This window comes from Lagopus muta, chromosome 1, assembly GCF_023343835.1.
Source record: "Lagopus muta isolate bLagMut1 chromosome 1, bLagMut1 primary, whole genome shotgun sequence".
Taxonomy (NCBI): domain Eukaryota; kingdom Metazoa; phylum Chordata; class Aves; order Galliformes; family Phasianidae; genus Lagopus; species Lagopus muta.
Window position 1 is genome coordinate 112,458,277 of NC_064433.1, and position 24,426 is coordinate 112,482,702.

General features: G+C 47.2%; 1 protein-coding gene across 1 annotated transcript; it reads left to right on the top strand.

Moving 5' to 3' along the window:
- The first annotated feature begins 570 nt into the window (after positions 1-570).
- LOC125687829 (maestro heat-like repeat-containing protein family member 2B) lies at positions 571-10,969 on the top strand. Its single transcript, XM_048933138.1, has 31 exons — positions 571-660; positions 961-1,082; positions 1,234-1,356; positions 1,495-1,660; positions 1,818-1,916; positions 2,082-2,233; positions 2,597-2,740; positions 3,228-3,320; positions 3,563-3,632; positions 3,748-3,861; positions 3,947-4,020; positions 4,338-4,457; positions 4,603-4,710; positions 4,896-5,055; positions 5,182-5,222; positions 5,458-5,599; positions 5,724-5,776; positions 6,113-6,220; positions 6,485-6,604; positions 6,728-6,850; positions 6,986-7,141; positions 7,343-7,465; positions 7,795-7,874; positions 8,272-8,407; positions 8,524-8,616; positions 9,001-9,096; positions 9,264-9,387; positions 9,588-9,697; positions 10,143-10,295; positions 10,549-10,703; positions 10,840-10,969. The coding sequence occupies exons 1-31, from the start codon at positions 636-638 to the stop codon at positions 10,889-10,891; spliced, it is 3,435 nt and encodes a 1,144-aa protein (XP_048789095.1). The 5' UTR covers positions 571-635; the 3' UTR covers positions 10,892-10,969.
- The last annotated feature ends 13,457 nt before the right edge of the window (positions 10,970-24,426 follow it).

Consider the following 24,426-nt stretch of genomic DNA (forward strand, 5'->3'; position numbering starts at 1 on the left):
TGCAACTGAAGAGTGATCTAAAATCACGACATTTGTTCCTGAGTTGGATTCTTTCCCAATACGAGGTATTCCTGAGAGCATTTGTATTGAATGTTTAAGACAATATAAAACATACTGGAATTCATCTGAGAACTACCTTCACAAATTCATACCACAGCTGCAGTTGCCTGATGGTTTCCGTTTCAGTCACACAAATCACGACTTCTGAAAAATCACTTCAAGGTTGTGACTGATATCAATTTAATATTCACATGTTTCAGGGAAAAAAAAGGTGTGTGTGTTACGGGGGACTCCTGAAGTTATTGTAATGTAAGACATGAAAAATGTCTCCACTATTCATCCTAGATTCACTTTGTGGCACACAATGAATATAAACAAACTGATCTGTTTATTCTAAGCTGCCTTTAGGCTTTACATGAACAGGTACCAACACAGAAAACAGGCACCATCACAGGATCCCAGGACCCAGCCCAGGGCATGTCATGCTCTGTGAGGTGACACTCCTTGCTGTGATGTCACAGTTGTGGCTTTCACCCGTGTGGCAGCGGTGGGAGCGGTGGCTCAGTCCGCTTGTGGGACGCGCAGGAAGTGAACCCAGAGAGAGCGTTGTGTCTGTCTGGAGGCATCCTGCTGTGATGGAGCGGCTGAGAGCCCTTCGAGGTGAGGTCCCTCCACCTCTCTGGACACCGTGGTGCTGCCCGAGCACGTGTGTGCCTCCAGTGTCTCTTTAGGACGTGCCAGCAGCACTGTCCTTGCTCTGCTGAGTGCAGCCGCCCACAGTGCTTTCCCCAGTACCCCAGCCAGGGGAAGGCTCTCTCCCCTCTCCCCACCAACCACGCATGTGCCAGCGCAGCCCACCCCGCGCTGTGGGGCTGGAGGAGCGTTCCTCCCAGAGCTGGCTGCATGCTCGGCCCTGGCTCCAAGCAACACTGGGACAGCTGCTCTGCTCTTTCCTTCCAGGTCTCTTTGCCTGTGTGGGCTGCATGCCCAGTTGTATACGTCGCGGGGAGAGAGGCAGGGTGGAAAGCCCTGTCCCCACCTGTGCCGTGACTTTACTGCTGCAGCGCCTGCAAGACCAGGAGGTGAGCTGGGGACGTCCAACCATCGGTCCTTGCCCTGGTTCTGGTCCCGTGGGTGCCAGGCCCCGGCAGCACATCAGCATAGTGATGGGTGGCAGCGGGCGGCTCCCCAGGAACAAGGGCAAAGCAAAACGTGACCTATCCCTGTCTGCAGGGTGACCGAGAGCAGGCGTACTGCGAGCTGGAGCACGTCCTGGGGGAAGAGGACAGCCGCCCGCCATGCGGAGTGGTGAACCGGCTGCTGGCTGAGGTGTCCCAGGACCTGACAGCAGCCCAGGTGAGGGGTCACTCCCGAAGGCAAAGGGAGCTGCCTGCCCGTGCTGGTGTTCTGCTTGCAGACGGCGCTGGCTTAGCCCTTCCAAGGGAAGGCTCGGGCAGCCTCCTGTGCCATGTGTCACCAGTGACTCTTTTTCAGGGCGTGACGGACAGCGTGAGAATGGCTGCCAGCAATGTCCTGGTGGCTCTGGCCCGGACTCACTTCTCCTTGGTGATGGCCGAGCTCCAGGGCCACCTGAAGGCCACACGGGAGATGTGCAAGGAGTTTGTGCTCGTCACCCTGAGCAAACTCTTCAGCATCTATGGTAGAGTGCCCTCAGCCTCCTGACATCTATAACAACTAGGGAGAGAGGTCTCTCCCCTTGCGCATGATCTGCATAGAGCTGGGGAGTGCAGGGCTCTGCAGCCTCTCCTCCCTCCCTGCTGAGGCTCTGACCGTGCCCTTCTCCTTCCTCTCTGCAGCTCCACAGTGCATCTCTTTTGTGTGGCTGACGCTGGCCGGCCTGTGCAGTGTGGTGGGCCGGGTGAGGAGCGGCCGGACCCTGCGCACTGCTTGTGCTGGTGAGTGCCGGCCCCAGGGCAGGGGGGCTGGGGACAGCCCTTGCACCTCACCCTGCTGCAGACTCTCACAGGCTGCCTTTTCTTTTGTTTTGTTGCGTTGTTGTTGTTGTTTTCTATAATTAATTACTTGTTTGTTTCTTTCTTTCTTTGTTTGTTTATTTTCAGTTGTGAAACAATGGATGGATGGCGTCAAGACTCACTTGTCCTCTGGAAAGCACAGCCCCTGGCCTGCCACAGAGAAAGAACAAATGTATGAGAATCTTCATGAGCTCTTCTTCTTTGTGGTCAGCAACTGGCAGGACTGCAAGGAGGAAGAGGTGAGCACTGCTGCATTGCCAGCCTGGGATGGCAGCTGGGGCATCCATGTTGGCAGCTCTGTCTGTGCCCAGCAGGCTGAGAGCAGAGGGGTGTCGAGAGGGTGTGGGCTGGCTCTGCAAAGGGCCCCAAACTGGCTGTGCTTGGGGCTGGATCTCCCTGCCAGGGAGCAGTCACAAGTCACAGCACTGTGGCAGGGAGAGCCGGGGATGAGGGTATGGGGAAAACCTGCCTGCCCAGGGAGAGCGAGCCCATGTCCTGCTGGGCACAGGGGTGTGGGGAAGGGGAATGGAAAAAGAAAGGCCTCTCTGTAGGAAGGGCAGACCTTCAGTCTTTGATGCTGGGCCTCTGCCATCCCTCTCCAGGACAGACAGGCCGTTCTCGGGGCTGTGACTGCCATGATGACTGTCCTCCTGCAAGAGGAGCTGCCCCGAGAGCACGTCTGGGAGCGGCTCCTCTGGCTCGTGCACCAGTATCAGGAGATGCAAGACACCTGCAGGGTGGCCAAGGTAAGATGTTGCACAGAGCTTGCTGTGGACGTGGGGCCCGTGCAAGTGCCACAAGGGGTCAGGGGGCTGCAGGGAGGAGGTGGGCAGTCCTTGGAGAAAGAAGGAACAGATGCTCAAGGGAAGTCTGAGGCTTGCTGAGGTCTTCAGTCAAGGAAGGAACAATGTGGACAGGAGCCAGGAGGAAGCCAAGAGTCACTGGTGCCCATCTCCTGGGGATGGGAGGCTTCACCACCACCATGGGGGCTCCTGAATCTGATGGGGGAGAAGAGGGCAGCGGGTGGGAAATGCCTGCAAATGATGCCCAAGCCCCAAGGCTCAGCTAAGAGCAGAGAGCCTCTCTTGGTGCTGCTGGGGGGGACGGGCAAACAAGAACGCTTGTGTGGCAGCTTCTCCCAGCAGACAAACCACTGGGAAACAGTTCCTCTGCTCTGCTCCCAAGTGGCTAGATGTGGCTTCAGCCCCTTCTTCCTCTGCTTGTCTCTTGCAGAGCCTTCGTATGTTCCTGGAGGCCTTACCGGGAGTTCAGTCTGTCATCCCTAAGGACAAGTTTCTGGCCGTCACCAGTGCTGTGTTCTATCAGGTAAGGGGAGCCTATCCTGGTGTGCACAGCAGTTTCCCTCTTGGCTAAGCCTCAGGAGGACTGCAAAGCTCTGAGCCTCTGATGGCTGCTCAGCCTTAGCTCCTGCATGCCTGTGGGGCAGGCTTAGTTTTGTCTGTGTGTCCTCTTCCTGAGAGTGCCAAGGGAGACAGGAGCTGGCAGCACAGTGTCTTTTCCATCCTCAATGCTCATGTGATTTTCTCAAATGGACTTTGTTCCCACAGCTCTCTGATGACGCCAAGCAGCACAGCGAGGCTGACAGAGCAGAGCTGACCCACTGCATCCTGCTCCAGGGTAAGGAGAGGAGCTCTGGCGATGCTTGCCGGTGCTCTGGCCAATACATCTCTCTCTCACCTCACAAATGGGCATGAGTGGCTCACTAACACAGCATGGCATTTCCTTCCTGCAGCCCAAATCTGCCCAGAGGAAACGGTCCTGTTTCTGCAGTCGCAGCTGGGCTATGAGTGGGAGGCTGGATGCGTGGCAGCCCTGGGTCTGCTCGGCACTCTGGCTCGCTCTGATGGTCAGTACCATGGGTGAGGACTTCCAGGGATCCCTTTTGCCATCTGAGTTGTGCCTCCACGCATGCTTCTGTGCATCTCTTGCAGAGCCTGCGATGACAGAGAAGCTGCCGCAGATTACAGAGGCTGTGCAGCGTGTGTGCAATGACCCCAGGACCCGGGTGAGCTGTTTGGGGAAAGGAAAGCACTGTCAGGGTGGTGATGCTGCTGCCAATACGGCAGGGCTGGGGTGACCAGGGATGTGCTGGGGCATCGACCACATGGTCACGATGGCTCCTGTCAGGAGAGCAGGCAGAGTGGAGCAGTCGGGTCCCTGTGCTGTGCATGGAAAGTGCACAGCCTGGTGCTAAGGCCTGGCCCTCACCTCTTCTCCTCTGCTTTTGTCACCTCTGCTCATGCCCAAAGGGCACCTGATGAGCAGGTGGCTTCCTTTGGCCTTCTGAGCAGGAAAATCACACCCACAATTGACCCCTGGCAGGTAAGGAGGGCCGTGCTGCACTTCATTGAGGATCTGCTCAGCGCTAACACCTGGAGCTGCTCAGCCTGGGATGTGGTGGGGCACATCTTCAGGGAGTTCAGCCACACCACAGGAAGAAGGGTAAGGACAGTGGGCAGCATCTTCCTTTGGAGGACCTGTGCAGCTCATAGGCTGGCAAAAAAGCACCGGTGGGGCCACACCTGAGCCTCCTGAGAGGCTAATGAGAACTGAGAGTAACCGGCATTTCAACACCACTGTTGTGCAGGCAGCCGGAGACCTTTCTGCCCAGGAAGCCCAGGAAGAAGGAGCACTCCAAGAGCTGTGTATGGACATCTTGGGGTCACTGGATGTCTCTGTGAGAGGGATCTCCAAAGTAAGTCACACTCTGCCCTGCTGCCACTCCTTGCCTTTGCACCACGTGTTCCTCGTCCCCTTCCAACACCTCAGGTCTGTCCTCCAGCGTGCTCTGAAGGACACAAGACTCGGAAATTCAGAGTCCTCTCTATCTCTGAGCGGAGGCAGGAATGCTGACATGCTCAACTGCCTCGTTCCCTACAGCTCCTGTGGCCAAGGCTGCTGCTGTACGTGGTGCCAGCCCAGTACACCGGCATGCTGATCCCGGTCTCCCGCTGCGTCCAAGCCCTGGCCAAGAGAGGGGAGCTGACGGTGCGGGACGTGGAAGATCTGGATCCCCACTTCCTCAGCTCCATGTTTCAAGGTAGGAGCAGAAGCTCCCCCGTGAGCTCTGCTGACCCATGTTAGCACCCAGAAGGGAGAGCAGAGGTGCACGTGGCAGGGCACAGAGTGTCTTGGAGTCTTACTCAGCACTTCTTTCTCCTCGCAGGCCCACTGCTGACTGCCCAGACACTGCTGGCACGTCTGCTGGTAAGTAGATGCTCCTGAGGCCGGTGCCACAAGCCCCGAGGAGGAAGCAGCATGGCCGAGCATGCCAGCACCTGCCTCACCCCTGGGGATGCCGTTCTCTTCCTAGCTTGCAGTGTCATGGGCAAAGCTGGTGGCTGCTCCTTGCCCATCAGGGCAGAGCCAAGCTGCTTTCCTCCTGGGGGAAGCCGCTTCTCTTGCAGCAGAAGTGACCCTGTTTCTCCTTGCTCTCGCTCAGGTGGTGGCAGGGAGCCCTTCTGCAGGCAGCGAACTCCAAGCCGCTGCCTTGCTGCTCCTGCAAAACCTCCACAGCACGATCCACAGAGCTGTGGGGGCCAAGTGGGCTGCTGAGATCCCCCTGCTGCTGCAGCACCTTGAAGGTAAAATGCTGGTGGGGAGGGAGAGGTAGAGTGGGCGAGTGCCCAAGCCAAGCCAGGTTGGGTGCAGCTCTTCTTTTGTGGCTTGATTCCAAGCAACGCTCTTTTGCTTCTTGTTGCTGTGCAGGGAAAGATGAGAGCTTCCCCAACTCTGAAGACTGGGAGCACCGTCTGCTAAAGGTACAGCACTGTGGAGAGACATGGTGCAGAGAAATGCTTGCCTGCCTGCCACAAGGAGCCCCGCTCCCATACGAGCCACCACGGGACAGGAACAGCCTCTCAAAAGCTGCTGTGGAGCAGCTGCTCGCCTTTGCAGCGCTGCCTCTTCCTCTTTGTCCCAAGCCCAAGGGGGGTCTTAGGAGAGGACCAGTAGGTGGCTTTAATGGAGGGAATGCTGGGGGGAGCTGGGAGAGGGGCTGTTCTTCCAGGCACCTCTCCCCAGAAGGCTGCAGTGACTTGGGAACGCGGGAAGAAGCAAAGGGCAAGGGAACATTGGCTTCTCCTGTTCTCCAACAGTTCCTGAGGGCATCGCTGGACGTTGTGGAGGATGAGGCCTGGACCAAGGCCCTGAGCTGCGAGCTGAGCCGGCGGCTGAGCAGCTCTGCCAGCAGCTCTGCAGAAAAGGTGAGTTCCCCGCGGCTCTAATCAGCAGTGCCCAACTGGGGCTGGGGCTGAGGCTGGTGCTCTGCCCACACGGGCTGCTCATGCTGCTTCCACGGCCTGTGCCCTCACAGGGCGCTTCCCTGCAAACTGCCTGGGGCTGGCTACAGCTCTGCTCCACAGCTGCTCTCAGCGACTCCCAGGGAGTGTGGGTCCTTCCCATCTAGCCCTCTCCCGTAAGGTCAGGCTGCTGCCACATCCCAGCTTACTCCTTTCCTTCCCACGCAGACCTTCCTGTACAAGGCTCTGGGGACCGTTCTGGGAGCTTGTAAGGAAGTCCTCCATGTCCAGGAGAAGCTGCTGCAGCACCTGGAGGAATCCAATGCAGAGGAGCCATCTGAGGCCCAGGTGAGCTCTCCTCTCCTCCAACTCTGTGAGCATCCGCGCTCTGTCCCTGGGGCAGAAGGCTTCTCAGAGGGCCATGCCAGTAGGTTCAGGCCTGCGCCAACTGCCCCTCGTTCTTTTGTGCAGGGAATGATCTCTCTTGTCAGCCATGCTGCTGACAGCAACTTCCACACAGTCCTGGACACACTCACCATGTTTGCGTCTAGGCTGTGCAAAGGCCGCAATGGGAGGATTTCCAGGCGCAAGAAGGTAAAGTGCTACGGGTTCCCATCTTGGCATTCTTCTGCCTTATTTTCACAGCAGCTCCTGCCCTGGGAGCCCAGGTGCACCGCAGGGCACTGGGGGCTGCTGAGCGAGTGTCTCAAGGCATTTCTCCCCTCACAGATGGAGCTGGACAGCGCGAGAGCTCAGGCTACACGCAGCGCTCTCATCCTCGCCCATGGCAGCTTGGCACTGCGAGCCTCCAAGGAGCAGCTGCTCGCCCGCCTGGAGGGAGACATTGTGGGCAACATCCTGCTGCTGTACAGCTGCGGCTGCCAGGTGAGAGTTCACAGCGCCCAGCTGCCGCCCCTCCACGTGGGGAGATGCTGAGATGGGCCTTCTCTTTCCAAAGGTCCCTTGGGGAACGGTTTGTGCCCAGATGAAGATCCAAGCCCTTCCCTTAGCGTTGCCCCATGTGTCCCCTTGACAGTCCCTGGCCCTTCCCACAGTTCAAAGAATGTTCTTCTCTCTTGGCCTCAGGACTTGCAGAACAAGCTCGCGCTGGTGCAGAGCATCACTGATTTCAGCTCTGCTCTCCATGCCGTGGGTGGCTCCGCCTTCTTTAACCCCTCCTTGAAGAACAAGCTGCTGGAGATCCTGATGGTGAGTGCCTAGAGACAGGGCTCTCTGTGGAGGAGTTCCGGGCCGTGCCACGAGGCTGCCATCCCTGGAGCCATGCAGGTCTCCCTCAGCCACACGTCTCCAGCTGGTGGGGACCTTGGGTGCTGGCAGGCAGCAGCAGGCAGCAGCAGGCAGCAGCAGGCAGCGGGCTAGGTCCACCAGCTGTGGAGCTGCTGCATCCTGCAGTGCTTGCATGGGAAATGTGGGAACGATGGGGCTGGTGTGTGGCAGTTGTTTCTGTCTGTGGGCCAGGCAGAAGAGCTCTCTCGTGGCCCTTGCCCACTTTGACAATGTTTCTCTGGTTCTTGCAGGACTTGCTGAAGAAGTATTACTTGGGCACCCCTGTCTCCCCAGTGCCCCTCAAGGTGGTTCTGGCCCTGGAGCAGCTGAGGTAAGGGTGGGAGCCTCTAGGCTTGCAAGGCAGATGGTGGTCCCCCTTTAGGGTAGCTTCCGAAGGCCTGGAGGGGGGAGGGGGAAGGAGCTGCATCTACAGGAGAGACGGCTGGGCTGTTGTGGCCAGTGAAGCTGAGATTCTGGGCAGGGAGAAAGGCCTGGTACTGCTGTCCCCAGGCGAGGAAGAGAAGGGAGACCTGGGGCCTTCTTCCTTTCAGAGCGGGAGGTGGTTCACTGCTGCCAGGGAGGAGGCGGGCGCTGCTCCAGCAGCATGGGCTGGGGGTGTTGGCTTTGCGGCTGTTGATTGGGAGAATCTCAGACATTGTCTGTACCAGTCTGGAGAGCAGTGGTAAAGGCCCTTTCTGCTTTCTCTTCCTTTTTTTTCCTCCTGTCAGCAAGCTGAAGCCCTCTTTAGGAAGCAAGAATGTTCGTGAAATGTTGGCTCTGTGCTGCAAGAACATTGTGTCACACCCTTCAGCAGAGATGATGCTGAAGATCAAGAAGTCACGGCAAGCAGCACAGTACCTGCAGGTAACCTGCCGTAACTTTCCCGGCCACCTCTGTGTCAGAGCCCTACCTCAGCACACACGGCCTATGCTCCGGCAGCAGCCGTGATGCCACACCTCAATCCCCTCTCCTGCTTTCAGCTTCTGCAGACATCGTTGAAAGCTCTGGGCCGGCTCATGGTGGTCCTGCTTGAGACAGAGACCACCCGGGGATTCTTCCAGAACATAGTCCAGGTGAGTACGTGTGGGGCAAGGGAGGAAGCATGGTGCCCGTTGATAGCAGGGACAGAGATCTGGGGACTGAGAGTATGATCAAAGGGGGAGAAATCTCCTGCTAACAGGCCAGCTCACTGCGAGCTGAGAAATGGGCAGAGAAATGGGCTCTGCAGGGGGAAAGGCAGGAGCCAGCCCCTGGTAGGGCACAGCCGAGGAAAAGCTCCTGGGTTAGGAGGCAGCAGTATGTGCAGAAAATGGGAGCAGCAGTGTCAGCGCACAGTGAGGCGGGGGTCCACGTGGAGCCACAGGGCAGGACCTGAGGGAAACTGTTGGGAAAAGAGGGACAGGGAGAGGGATGGCAGGAAGGGAAAAATGTCCATGGTGATACATGCTCTGTTTCAGGCCCTGCAGAGATCACTGACCTCAAACAACATGTGGGAGCGTAACAGGGCCCTGCAGACCTGCTCCCAGCTGCTGGCTGCTTGTGAAGGGCTTCAGGTGAGTAAAGAGCCCCACTGCATGCTCCCTGCTCCCTCCCCAGTGCCCCTGAGCTCGAAGGCGAGCTCCGCCCAGCTGTGCATGCTGGCATGGGGAAGGCACGGGCAGGAGAAGCTAGGGAGAGCTGGGGCTGCCTACAGCTTTGTTCCTGCCTCTCATCCCTGCAGAGAGGAGATGCCTGTGAGTCCTTTGGCTCCTTGGTGGGATTGCTGGCTCCGCTGACATGTGACCCCATGCCCACATCCCGCCAGTTGGCCGCCACCTGCCTGAGCTCCCTTCTGCAAATCCAAGGTGAGTAGAGCGGGATGCACCAGCCCTGTGCTCTCCTCCGCAGCGCTACCAGAGCCCCACGGGCTGGGCCCTGTGTACAGGAGGGAGATGCACTGTGCACAGCTCTCTTCTTGTCCCCACCCTGTCCTCAGTCTCTCCCCCATGGAAAGCAGTTCCGTTTCCAGAAGCATGACTTCCCTTTTCTCCCGTGCTCTTTCCAGCCAAGGTGGCCAACAGAGTCATGGATTCAGGAGACACTGGGAGCCTGTGTGAGGGGCTGAATGACTGCAGCACCATCACTCAGCTCCAGACCTCATCCAAACTGGCAAGGGTAAGTGGACCCAAAAAGGGGTGGTGGCATCTCAGTGCATAGGCTTCTGCACGACCCTAGGCTGTCCCCAGCCTTTCATACCATTTCCAAAATGAGCTGTCACCCTGAGACCTCTTTTCTCAGCAAGTAGCAGAAGGCTCTGAGCTACGTCTGCCCTTCAGGCCCCCCATGCAAGGAGCTGATTCCATGGTGTGTCTGTGTGTGTGTGTGACTGTGGCTGCTGGGAGGTAGGCTTTGCATGTAAGCAAACAGCATGGGTGGAGCAGCTGAGAGAAGGCTCAACCGCCTTCCGTATAAATAGCAGGGTAGGAGAGCAGGAGCGTTGTGATTGCCCCTGAATGAGCGGCAAGCTGCTGAGCTAAGAACGCCCTCCAGACTGCTTTCTGTTTTGAAGAGCTGCCGCAGAGCAGTGATGAGATCTCTCCTGCTTCTCTTTTCTCTGCAGATGGTGTGCAGAAACTTCCCCCTGGAACGCACCGTTGACTTCCTGATGGCCATCAAGGAGACCTTGCGGAAAGGCAAAGGAATGCGCGTGCGTGCAGCTGGGAAGTGGATGATCACCTTTCTGCAGATGTACGGGAAGGACATCTGTCGGGACGTAAGAGACTTTCTTCCACCTCTCTTGGACGTTCGCTGGCTGCTGCACTACGCCTTGTGCCATTTGCCTCTTGTGCTAAAGAAGCACAGCCTGAGTGAAGAGCTAGGGCTTGGACATGGTGGCTGGTGTGCAATTTAGGCTTAGGCCTTGGCAGCATGTCAAGGGAGCAGGCACTGCTCATGTGCTGAATGTCCATTGTTAGGCCCTGCAGAGTCAAGGATGCAGCAAGTTATTCTTTCTGCCCTTCTTTCAGGTGCTACCAATCCTCCACATCCTGCGCAGCTGCACATCATCCGCGCAGCAGAGCACGTTCATGCCCTTCCTGTGCCAGGCGGTGGTCATCCTCATCCGCTGCCACAAAGAGGTCATGATTGACAACTTCTCCCGGCTGCTTGGGCCCACAGACAGGTATCAGCACTCCTGCCTTTGCTGTTGGTGCAGCCCCAGTTGTAGCTTGCCTCTGTCAGAGGAAGTAAGGAGGAATGCTTCCCGGGAGGAAACACAACAATTTCCTAGTCACAACTTGTGATTCTCCTTTTTCTAGTGAGATGTGGAGGAGAATAAGAGAGTTTTGTCTACAACGGTGGAGCCAATAGAAGAGCGAAGCGAAAAGAGAAAAGGAAGAGAAAGAGAAAGAGAACGAGAAAGAGAAAAAGAGAAAAGAGAAAGGGAAGATGAGCTTAAAAATTGTATTATTTATTAAAAATACATAAATAAATTAATTAATAAATAAATAGTACTTTTTTTTTTTTTTAAACCACGTCTTCATTTTAATAGCTGCTGTCTCTTCTCCATACCAGTTACAGAATCACAGAGTCACCAAATGTCAGGGATTGGAAGAAACCTCAAAAACTCATCTAATCTAATCCCCCTGCTGGGAACACCTAGGTTAGGTCACACAGGAATGCGTCCAGGCAGGTTTTGAATGTCTCCAGAGAGGGAGACCCCACCACCTCTCTGGCAGCCCGTTCCAGTATTCTGTGACCCTCACCATGAAGAAGGTTTTTTCTAGCATTAATGTGGAACCTCTTCTGTTCCAGCTTGTACCCATTGCCCTTATCCTGTCACTGGATGTCACTGAGAAAAGCCTGGCTCCATCCTCCTGACAGACATCCTTGACATATTTAGAAGCGTTCAGTAGGTCACCTCTCAGTCTCCTCCAAGCCAAAGCTCCCTCAGACTTTCCTCGTAAGGGAAATGCTCTGGTCCCTTCCTCATCTTTGTGGCTCTGTGCTGGACTCTCTCAAGCAGTTCCCTGTCCTTCTTGAACAGAGGGGCCCAGAACTGGACACAATACTCTGGACACAGATGCGGTCTCACCAGGGCACAGTAGAGAAGCAGGAGAACCTCTTTTGACCTCCTAACCATGCCCCTTCTAGTAGGTCCCAGGGTGCCACTGGCCTTCTCGGCCACAAGGGCACAGCGCTGGCTCATGGTCACCCTGCTGTCCACCAGGACCCACGGCTCCCTTTCCCCTACGCTGCTCTCCAACAGGGCAGTCCCCAACCTATACTGCTACCTGGCATTGCTCTTGCCTAGACACAAGTCTCTAGCTTGCCTGTGTTGTATTTCATTCCATTTTCCCCCCACCCAACTCAACACCCACCCAAGCCAGGGAAGTAAAACAGTCAATCAGAAAAGGACGTTGAGCAGTGAATGTGAAGAATAGAAGGGTGAAATATTCTTTGCAGGCACCTACCCAGTGGGTCCTGGCTGCAGCGTGTTGTAACACACGGCAGATCTGTCACCATTACAATTCATTGATTTCCTGAGATGTGTGAGTCGAGCTTGCCATCCTCCAGGTTTGACACATAATGGCTTGATTCCTCAGTGGTGTTAGACCTAGACTTCTGTGTTAAGTTTGCTGTCTAATTCCTTCAGACAGTCCCAGGGCATTTCTCATATTCATTGAAGACATCAGAACTAAATCTTGAAGCGACTGAAAAAAAACAAGGCCAAACAATGTTAAAGGCTGAATTTCAGGCTGTGAGCTACTAAGACAGCTGGTCTCCTGTGGACTGGTGGAGCTTGCAAATCAGAAGACAAAGCACACAGTGCTATGAGGTTGCATGACCTGAGGATCACACGTAGTATTTCTTCCTGACAAAACCTGTTCACACGCTTACTGCTACATCCTGCCTAAGCCAGGCCTCAGCTTTGCAGTCAAAACAATGATAGTAATAAAAGGCTAAGATAATGAATAAACTAAGAACTGAAGTGCAGGTATAGATCTTGAGACCTGAGGGAGACCAGATACTGCATGAAATGCCCTGAGGTCTTCGCTGCTGGGAACAGTGGTTTCAAGTGGAAGTTGTTCAGCTATGAGAGTAATAGGCAGGATTTTAAAAGCAAAGAGGACCTGATATGAGCTAGGAATAATGATGACAGTATTTTGTGACTTGTATGTTTATGAAATGGTAACAGTGCACTTTTATTTTTTTACAGTTTTGTCTGTTACATTTGTAACAGTAACATACAGAAAATTAGAAACACTTAGTAGGGGGAGTAATGTGTTTTATATATCTGGGTTGTGAAAGATGAGAGGGATAAATACAGAAGAGGTCCTGTTTTTGAACACTGGCCTTTCAGAGCAGACCATCAAAGGACACTTATTTGCCTTGCTGTATGTCAGGAGGTTTAGGTTGGATGTCAGGGGAAAGTTCTTTACTATGAGAGTGGTGAGGTGCTGGAACAGGCTGCCCAGAGAGGTTGTGGATGCCCCGTCCCTAGAGATGTTCAAGGCCAGGTTGGATGGGGCCCTGGGCAGCCTGGTCTGGTATTAAATGGGGAGGTTGGTGGCCCTGCATGTGGCAGGGGGTTGGAGATTCATGATCCTTGACGTCCCTTCCAACCCTGGCCATTCTGTGATTCTGTGACATTTTTACATACCTATTGCCCAGGATCACTGACTAGGAAGAAGAATAAGCTAGTACAATAGTTCATTAGAGAGAGGGTTATTCAAGAACTTGCATATTACATTAATCTCAGTGATACTAAAAGCTGTGACTTTCGAAACAACAAAAAACCCCAAACAACCAACCACTGATATTTGGATTTTAGCTGAGAGTACTGATAAAAAGACCAGGTGCAGTATAGAAAACTCTGCAGATTTGTTGATTGGAAATGTAGGTGGATGTCGCCTCATATGCTCTTTCTGAAGGCACAATTACATCAGAAAAATTAAAGATAATAACAATGACAACTACTTTCCATTCTAAAAGTTTTCTCAGGAAACTTTGAAGGTAAAACCATGGCTGTGTCAACATAGCTGGATATATATATGCATATTCCAGTGCAAGAGAGGATTTTCTGGCTTGAAATAAGTGCTGAAGAAATTACTGCTAGAACTAGAAAAAAATAACTTTCTATAATGAGATAAGGGTGCTCACATATGAATTTGTAGTAATGCCATTATAGCATTTTAGAATAACATCTTACCTTTTATTGCCTTAATTTTCCATGTGAACAAGCCATCACAGTAACCTTCTGGCAAATGCCAGCAGCATTAACACAATCTGAGCTCAGTCTTGCATGAGGGTCCTATTCTAAAATAAATTCAGCTGTGTTTCAAGCTGTTCTCTGCATTTCTATTATTATCTTTTTTTTTTTTTTTCTGGTTCTGGGAAACTACTCTAAAAGCTGATGCATCACATTTTTAATTACACTGCTGACATGTAAGTTCTAAGAGAGCTTGTGGTATTTTATAACCTCTGTAAGAGTGTTTCAATGTGTTTCAAATGGAAATGTATATTCACATGTCTGGTGTATAAAATGGTCTTGCCAATTGAAAAAATACTGCTCTGTATGTACAAGAATATTGTGTTGCTTTAACAAAGATGTACTAAAAGCGTGTTAGTTGATCTAAGGGAAAACCATTAGGGATGTTACTATCATATTCATTAATTTGTGAGGATCCAAACACATACTGGTTGAAGTAAGAGAATTTGCATGTGCGGTATCACAAAGATATGATTCCATACTAATCTTGTTTTATTATTGGGAAGACCCAAGAGATGCATATTTCAGGTGTAATTGTGGAGTGTTATCTCACACTTACAGACACCTGAAATACACGTGCCAAAAGAGCTGTTCCTGCTCAGGTCTGTATTCTTCGCATCACCACAGCAAGGCAGCACTGGTCCTTCCCTTGTGCATGCAAGTCATTCCAGGGTTTTCATCACTGTTAGTTGCCATCACACTTTTTGATACGTGCTTTATATCTATAGCAAGTTACCAGAAGCAGGAAGGATGCTGTAAAAAGAGGTTTCTCTGCATCTCTTCTCCCAGCCACATGTGAATCAGTGTCCATGGGTCAGATGATTCACCCATTCACTTTTGAGATACAAGGAGAATGATTTTCATTGGGGCCTTGGTGAATTTCAGGGTCCAGCCTATGAAGGGTTTGTATAATCCTTTCAGACTATAGACTATGTCCCCTAAAATGAGATAGAATACAGTCTTTGTCCCCATATTTTCATAGTGGTTGCTTTTCCAAGTGTCTGACAGCCTGTACAGTTAATGCATGGCATCAGCTATTGCATGTGTTCTGTACAGCTGCTCTGCAAAGGTGTGCGTGCTAGTGCAGTGCACTGACACTAATGCACTCAATAGGAAGGCAGCATGCTCACCATGCATGAACATCAGCTGTGTGCTGGAACCACAGCAGCCCTGTATTAACAGTACTCAGGGCCTTCTCTTTCCTTCTGAAAGCCTTCAGCAGGATCTCTCGGTTATGCCTTTTCTAATGATAGGCAAATTGCATCTGGACCCAGTTCAGGGCATTCTCATGCATTTTAGGGAGCTGTGCACTCATATAGGTAGCTGTCTGTAACTTCAGTATTGTAATGTAGCCTTGAAAGGAATGTAGGCAATATCTGGCTAAGGCAGTTATTGATGGCACTATACACCTCCTGGCTTATTCAGACTACCAAAGGTTGTCATCCTGCTGTGAAGCTGGCTGAAGCAAGCATTCTTCAGTTCCTTTGCTTTGCAGCTTGATGCCACAGCTCAAGCCCATCTTGGCAGTTTAAGCATTTGCTCCAGAGGAGCTGGAGTATGTGCACATACCTCACTCTGCCAGCTCTTCTCTGAGGGGGACAGACTCTGGAAGAAGAGATGGCCCCGAGGCAGAGATTACTGTCAAGTGCTTTGGCAGACCGTAGCTCTTCTGTCAAAGTTCTCGGTGGTACTGATGTGCATAAGGGTCCTAGAGACCTCTGTAGGAAGAAGAAAGAAGTCCAATCTTATATATATAAACAATGCATCTTATGGTGTAAAAACACACTCCTAAGTGTGCTGGGAAAACACAGTTGTTGTGGACACTGGTTTTCAGTGAAGCAAGTTACAGCTGACTCTACTCAGTTATTTCATTATTCTGTGGATAATAACAACCCTATATAAGACTATAGGGGAAAAAGGAATAACCCAGGCTATTTTAAAGGTACAGAATTCTAGGTGATTCTGCACTGCCTCATAGTCATGAACATAGCTTTTGCCATTTCATATTTTCAACCAAGATATTGTTTCTTAATTATGTAATTTGCTAAAAAATTACAGTGAAGTGATAAAGCTAATTTCATTTTTTAGTGATAGAGCTAAAGAGGTGGAAGTAATCTCCAGTTACTGCAGAAAAGCACCAGAATCTATTTAGGGAAACAAATTGATTTAGATGCCATAAAAAGCGGCAGCACGAAGACAAAACATTACTCATACTGTTAAATAATTTAGCAAGTCATTTCTGTGTTTATCTTCAGTATGTCTGACTTGCTGCACTTCGGCCCTGCCTTTCACAGTTTATGCTTGTAGGTCTTTGATCTCTGAGCTGCCAACATTTTACACTCCTCCCACTAAACTCAAAGGAACAACATCAGATGGAATGATATGCCTCAAAAGGCTTTTCTTTCTCTTTCCTATTAACTTCAGACCCAAAGGTGAAGGCCATTCAGAAGCGTGAAGCATTACTATTCTTACCCTAATATTATTCTGGGCAGCAATTTCTCATCCAGGCCTTTGTTCCTCTGAGTGAGGTTTCTGGCAGCTCAGCAACCTCTCACAGCAGCTGTGATACATTTCAGGCAGCTCCTTTGAGGGAGCTTCACTTTGCTGAGATGAGAGAACAAGCTGGTCCCTGACCTGCTGTCTGTTTACAGGCAGTAGCTAATCTTAACTAGGATTGCAGTGAAATCCAGTGTCTGATCCGATAAAGTCAGGACAAGTTAATTCCTTCATCACAGGTCTATTTTGAACTCCATTGGGGCAGTTACAATAAAGTGAGTTATCTCTGGGCTTGGAGTTTAGGGTTACCTTGGGACTGGAAGTGTTAGTACGTTTATGATGAACCAACTATAGACAGTGCCATTCAGCATTATATGTTATTTAGTTTATGTGCATTTGTTAAATAGCAGATGTATTTCTAAATTTGAGAAAACTTGTGTGACATGATATGCTGGGCTAGGAAAAAAAAAAATCCCCATATTTGTGAAGTGAACCTATTAACAGATTGATTCCATAGTCAAGTAAGAAGTCAGGTAAGTGCTGCTTGACATTTTTCATTCAGTGGTAAATGAAGAAAGGAATTCCTGAAAATTCTCTGTATGCAGCACTGTTCTCAGGAAAGTGTTTTTACATAGATATAGTACTTTGTCACCCATGTATCATTAATATCTGTATATTTTAGAAATGTTACTGGTACGTGCTCAGATTTATTAGCTTCTCTTCAGGCTGCAATAATTCTCTCCTTCATGGTGACCTGTTCAAATCACAATCACTGTAAGAGTGCAGTTGAACCTGTTTACTCTCTAGGCTTCCTATAATCACTGTCCTGTTCAAGAAGCATTCTATATTTACATCATAAAGTATTGATTTTTCTGTACCTTGTTGAAAGTAATCTTGAGATAATAAATGTAACAAATTACTAGTATGTATACAACAGCGTTGCTAGTGGCTCAGTAATGAATGAAATGATACACTTAACAGAATTGCCTGTCCTACCAAGAATTACTGTCTCATCTTCACCTCTGATGCCCATACTGTAATTTCTTGCTAATGATTTTCAATTTTCTTCTTGATTTGCTGAGACTATCACTGATTGCTTCACTACAGATTCATAAGAAAAAGCTTTCTTTTACATTTTTTTCCATTCTGCTCCCATTGTTTCTGTTACAGTAGTAGTTGTCATCTACTTGGAAGGTTTATGTGTAATTTTCACTTATTATGATTCCAGAATGATGTTTGCTTGTACACCTGAAACATAAGTACTGAACAGAAAACTTACTGTAGAATGTGAATTTCAACTTTACAATGCTGTCTTTCTCTGAAGATACTGCAGTACATCTTTTTTAAGATCTATACCAGTTGACTGTTGGACCAGAATAACTCTTTATAATGAGTGTTTCCATTTCTCTACGGCAAAAATGCCATCACAACACCTTTCTGAAACTACCCACCCAGCTCCTTCCTGAGGAACACCTGTTTTTGACGAAGTATGAATTTTGCCATTCCAAAGGTCGTTGGTATATGTGTGGTCCTTAACATATATCTGCAATACAGCTCCACATAGACTACTATGTTGTAAAGATACACTTGATGATTTTCCATCTTCTGATAACAGTTTAGGGTGGTGGACTTTTCAGTACTGCATTAGTTTATTTTTGCTTCTATTATTCCCTGAAATAATGTATTTTAATATCAGCAAAGTGCATGGATGTAATAATATTGCAACAACATTCATCTGCAATTAGTATAGCACTTGAAGCTAATGAAAACACAGCTTTTCCAAGGAGCAATAATTCTCCTTGGCTGTGTACCGAAATCTGTAGCCTTTCATTTCTCTATAGAAATGCTTTAATCACATCATTGCCCATCAGTGATAATTCATCCCCAAAGTATTCAAGGTCTACAGTATTCAGTGTTCCGTTCACTTCACTTAAATTTCCTAACAAAGTACTTAAAATGCTACCTCTCCCTTTCACTTTCAAATATTTCTCAGTCCATTGCTTGAACAGGTTTTGCTCAGCATATATTCCAGTTGAATAATTAAGAAATTTAATGGAATTGTTACTTGAGTTAATTTGAAACATATGTATCTTTCCACTCCAAATTTGAACAACTTGACTTTCCACAGCGTCTTTGGAAAGCTGGACTTATGGGTTCTTAGACTGTCTTCTAAAACAGGAGTTGGTATTTTTCTAATAAAAGGAAGTAATATGAGCAGAAGAAGATGGTCTGTGAGGATGAGCTCTGGTACACTGACTTGATCTGTACATGAATAAGCTTATCCTCTAATGTTAGATGGAGTTATTACGGTGTGATGGTTGCCAAGGTACAGAAAATAGCTGCATGCCTGACTAGCATCAGCTATTGTAAATGCTCTAATAAATCCAAGACAAATCCAGCTGCAGTAAAGGTATTTTTTGGGGAGGCAGGGTGCAGGCTGATTACACAGGACCCATTTGGATCACCGCTTGGGGGAACTAATACCATTTAATTACTTTTGGCCCACTTACAAAGCGGATGGAAGCTGTTCTCATGAAAAGAGCCATCACACAGTTAACTGCAATGCAATTATATAATGTGTCATGCACGCCAAAGTTCTGGACAAATGGAATGTACCAGCAGAATGACCAACAGAGCTCTCTGAAAATTAATAAAAGCCAGCAATAAGAAATGGGATGAGAAGCTGTCTACTACACTCACATACTGTAAGAGCAACCACTGTGGTCCATTGTTATGTTTCTTGAGACTTTGACTTGAATAGAACTGGAAAAAAAATCCAAACAACAGAACAACACAACAAAGGCAGCTGTAAGCAGTTGACAGCTGAAGGCAACCATGAGCTTTTAACCGATCACTGGTTAGAGACGTTGCAGAATAGCTTTGCTGGAAGTGTAGGTGAACAGTTAGAGAGTGATTGTGAATGAATAAGTAAACAGATAATAGTCACAAACAGGAACGGTAGTGGGAAATAGGAGATAAAGTTTCACAAGTTTACACAAGAAACACATGGATTTGTGTAAACTGGATGGATTTAGCATCATCATTAGTAGAGCCAGTCGAGCAACATATGTAATACAGGACAACACAAATGGGACTAAATACTTGTTTATCATAGCTGAGATTCTGAAAAATTTCATCCTAATTAACAAAATACAAGGTATTGTTTTAGGAGTTGAAGAATGAAGATTCACGTCAACATCACTGTGATTATATCACAGAGATCCATTTTTGTTTAGACTATTTCTAACCAAAGCACTTGCGGAAATACTCTGAAGTGCTTAAAAGTGAAAATCATTGGTCTAACCAGACTACTAAATTCAACAAAAGTATCATAAAAATTTAATTTAGTTTGGACTCAAGAGACAACGTACATACAGTTAATTATTGCAACTTCACAAGCTTTCCTGCTGAGGCCTCTTGTTCCTTTGCTATAGCTCTAAGCTGAGTGGCGTTTAATTCCACTTTAACTGATTTGTGCCATGTCCAGTTTTACTGATAATTCATTTTTCAGTTGATTTTTTTGGATGCAATCTTTATGATGTTTCCTTTTGTTTTATAGTATAATCTGAACAACAGCCTGTGCCTCACTTAATATTTGGTTTAGGTCACTCCCTCTTCTGGGAAGTGTCAGCTCTTTTCCATACTAGTGTCCTTTTCCCGGAAATCTCATAACACAGCTGTTATCCATAACCCTTCTGTGATTGCATCACATTCCCACAATTTATATCCTCTGCTTCTTATTATAAATTTTGCAAGTACTCACGGGCTTGGACTCTGTTTTCATTTTGTTTCCCAAACACTCTAAATTGCTCATGTTTTTTTGATCCCCTAACTTCATGTCAATATCCATGCCTTCAAGAACTTGGTCTGTGTTTCCTAACTGGCCACAGAAGGCATTCTCTGTCTGTAGATTAGAACCTAATTGAATCATGATTCTAACTGGCAAGGAATTATTCCTTTCTTAGAGTTGGATAAACAATGATTATGATCCTTTTGAATTGTTGTTTCTACTGCTCTCTTTCCATTTCTGGACAGGTTATTGCCTCACTTCATTTTCAGTAATCTCTCATTGCATTCCTTTTTTGGATATCTGAACATGACCTGCAGTCAGTATGTGAGAAATTTCCCTCAGATTTTCAGGAAAAACATAACTGGCTATACTGTCCATATTATTTACCATCTGCAGCATCTAAATTACAATCGGACCTCAGGAAAGAATCAGGTCTGCACACTATAATAAACAACTCTTGCAGTTGCAGTGCAGATCAGCAGATCACCACTGAGCTCAGTTCTGCGTGCTTAGTTTTGAAGCAGGTGATCACACACAGCTACTAAAGAAGGCTCCCACCATGAAGTCAGGAACAGCTTCTATAATTCACAGAATCATAGAATCATTTGGGCAAGATCATCTAGTTCCAACTGTCCTCTGCTATAGGCAGGGACACCTCCCACAGACCAGGTGGCTCAAAGTCCCATCCAACCTGGCATTGAATGCTTCCAGGGAAGGGGCATCCACCTTCCTTTCTGGGCAACCTGTTCCAGTGTCTCAGCACCCTCACCGTAAATAATTTCTTCCTAATATCTTGTCTAAATCTACCCCCGCTCTTTTTAAAACCATTTCCCCTTACCCTATCACTACATGCCGTTATGAAAAATCTCTCCCCAGCTTTCCTGTAGGTCCTCTTCAGGTACTGGAAGGCCACTTCCATACAAGGTGCCCCTAGAGTCTTCTCTTCTCCAGGCTGAAGAGCCCCAGCACGCTCAGCCTGTCGTCATAGGGGAGGTGCTCCAGCCCTCTCTGATCATCTTCGTGGCCTTCCTCTGGACCTGCTCCAACAGCTCCACGTCCTTCTTGTGTTGGGGACCCCTGAACTGGATGCAGTACTTCAGGTGGGGTCTCACAAGAGCAGAATTACCTCCCTTGACCTGCTGGTCATGCTCCTCTTGATACAACCCAGGATACAGTTGGCCTTCTGGGCTGCAAGATGTCTGTACATGTTCGATTTTGTACACACTGTAAGTTATGTGACCCCTTGTCTGGATCTCATGGAACATGCCTGGTTTTCTTTAGCAGACATCAAGACAACAGTCCTTAAAAGCATGACTGGTGTTTGTTTGGTCTCACCCTCACACTTGTTTTAGGATTCCTCAGAATTCTCTTTACAGAAAGCGTTACAAGATATGTATCTATGTAATGTTTTTTTTACCTAGTATTATCAATATTTATGTATTTATAGAAATATGTTACAGGTACATATTTAAATTTATTTGATTCTCTTCAAGTTATATCAGGATAGATGGAATCAATTAGGTCTATGCAGGATCTTATCTTTCTTTCTCGATTGAGGGGATCCTAGGTAACTTAGACAACTAATTTTAGAAGAATTTAGGTGAGATTAATTGCACCATTAGTAGCTAATGTGGACTTTAAATGACATATTATCTTGAGAAAATGTCTTGCTGACAAGCCCAGATAGCTCACACCCCAGAGTCCTAAAATCAGTGACTTTTAGGACTGTCTCCTGCAAATGTCAGGTCTGAATTCCTCTTTGCATATGGATAATTCTGAAGATAAAAATCATACTGGTATTTTGTGAATATCCAAGAAGTCAAGAGGGATGAGCAGGTCAAAAGAGATGTGCTAGGTAACAGCAGTTCTTGGCAAAATGGTGGACAAATTATAAAAGTTCTTTTGATAAAATATAAAATGGAAGATTTATAATTAATACACAATATTAATATCATTTATAATTAAGCTTAGTAAAATTTTTAGGAAAAACAGGCTTTATTTATTTATTTATTACAGTTATTGTTGAAGGCAATATGTAGGATATTTCTGCAAAGCATTTGATTTGCTATACATGACATGTTGATAAAAGTATAAGGATTTGCAGTATCAGTAAAGTACATCCTTAAATGGATTAAGAACTGTCTTACAGGTCTCAAAAGTACTTATCAGCAGGGAGTTATTACTGATGATAGCATTTTTAGGAAATGTCTCTAGAAAGTAGTCCTAGCTCTTAACTTCATTTTCATCAGCTCTGTGTTCTTCATTAAGTCTATTAGTAGAAATAAATAAAAATAAAATAAAAAATTAAAAAAATCAGTGGTGTTAACATTTGTGAATGGTCCGAAGAGGCAATGAATGCAAATGTCAATCAATCAAACAAACAAACTCTAATCAACTAAACACAGTATTCCGGATTGCAAGGGAGAATGCCGAGCTCATCAAAACACACAAACTGTCAGAAGGACAAGGATGAGGAATAAGATGGTAGACTTTAATTAACAGGACAGAATCTGGATCCTGGAAAACAATGGGAGGTTTTAGTAGGGAAGGCATATTACTTCCTTGTTTTATCTGCTATGAAAAGTTTTTTATGGTGTTTAAAATCGAGAGCTATATAGAGGGAATATGGAGGCAATTTTCCCTCTCTACACAAAATTCCTGGTGTGTGCAGTTGTGGTTTCAACACTTTGTAAGACAGTTGAAAGAAAAGGGGAGAAGAAGCACAAAAGTGACTTCAAGTTTGAAGAAAATATTTCACTGTACCAGACATCATTGTTGCATCACTGCATCAATGGCCTTGACTTTCTTCTTCTGTGGTGTTATTCTGTCAATCAGATTGTTGGTGCCTTTGAACAAGATATATATATATATATATATATTTATGTAATCTTGCAAATGAGATTTTGTACTGGTGCCCTCAAATTAGATTTTTATGTTCACTTGTATCACTCACCTACATAGGATGAAGGTTGGAATTTTTCCTTTGGTCAGTTAGTCTCAGGAACATTCTAGCCACTGCTACACTTATGTTTGTGCCTGGATGCAAAAAGAAATTATAGCAACACAAAGAATGTGAAGTATATATACATAAGTCCTTATGTATCGAGCCACTGAGTAAATACACAGAATATCTGACAGAGACTTCCAACATGATTGTTAACATGGGTTAAGAATTAAGTTGGAGATTGTTCATCAGAAATAACCCAGTACTACAGTAAGTCCTGAGAGCTATGTTTAACTTTCACTTATCAAATAGAAGGTGTCCTAATAAGAATGTATAAGTACATTCAAAAGGAAGCTGTACTAAGCATTAAAGGCTTCCCAGGGGGAACAAGCGAAAGCAACAAATATTCAAAATAAAAAATTGGGCACACATCTATTTTGCTATTTTGTTAACAGTGAGTCTGTCAAACAACAAGAACAATTGTCAGAGGAGATGGAGTTTTTCATTGTTGATGTTATAAAATCAGTAGTGAATATCTCTTGGAAGATGATTCAGATTTCCTTTAGGAGTTACTGGCCTCTATAAAAGTATTTATGTAAAGTTTAATAGCCTGTGCTATAATGAAAGTCAGACTAGAAGATCTAATACTGTCTCCAAAGGAAATAATCTATGAATAAACTATAATAAAAGTATTAAATGAGAAATTGAATTGGAAAGCTCCATTCAATTGTCTAATAAATCAAACCATTGGCTGCGATTCTTTCTTGAAATTCTGGAACTGAATCTTTTTTAAATTTTCCACTGAGACTCAAACATTCAATCGTGAATCAACACGAAACATACATATCTTTCACATCTCTCTCTTATAGTGTCATACATCAAGGTAGTATGCAGAAAATTGAACTGTGTGGGAAGGTGTGCTGTAAGATGGGATACTAGAGCTGAAAGAAATTCTACTAAGATCAAAGAGGTCGAGTAGAAGAGAGAAAGAGGACATCTATCATTTGTTAAATGATACTTGCAGTACTGCAACTTTTTCAATAACTAAGATTAAAGCAGTAGCATGCTCCATTCATATAGTAGTTCTAGTCTTGCAATGCTGACATGCTGCTTTGAAAATAATCCACATTTCTGCAAGTTTGAAAGATGTCTACAAAGCTGAAAGTAAATATAATTGCTTTGCAAATTGTAATGCTATTGACTTACTAATTAATTTAAAGAGGTGATTCCATGATCATTGGCTGTCATTAAATGGGTTGGGGTTTATTTTTGCAGAATCATGCAACGTATTTGTTTTAAACAGCTACATCAATTTCCCATATAATTGCAAGATCTAAGGGGAATAAAATTGAAATAAATAGCAGGAGACAAATGCAGGAGCTATATCTTACAGATATAAAAGA

Excerpts from the sequence above, each read along its gene's own strand:
- LOC125687829 (XM_048933138.1), top strand. The coding sequence starts at position 636 with ATGGAGCGGCTGAGAGCCCTTCGAG. Across the intron at positions 6,221-6,484 it reads CCAGCAGCTCTGCAGAAAAG|ACCTTCCTGTACAAGGCTCT; the intron begins GTGAGTTCCCCG and ends CTTCCCACGCAG. Across the intron at positions 8,408-8,523 it reads AAGCAGCACAGTACCTGCAG|CTTCTGCAGACATCGTTGAA; the intron begins GTAACCTGCCGT and ends TCCTGCTTTCAG.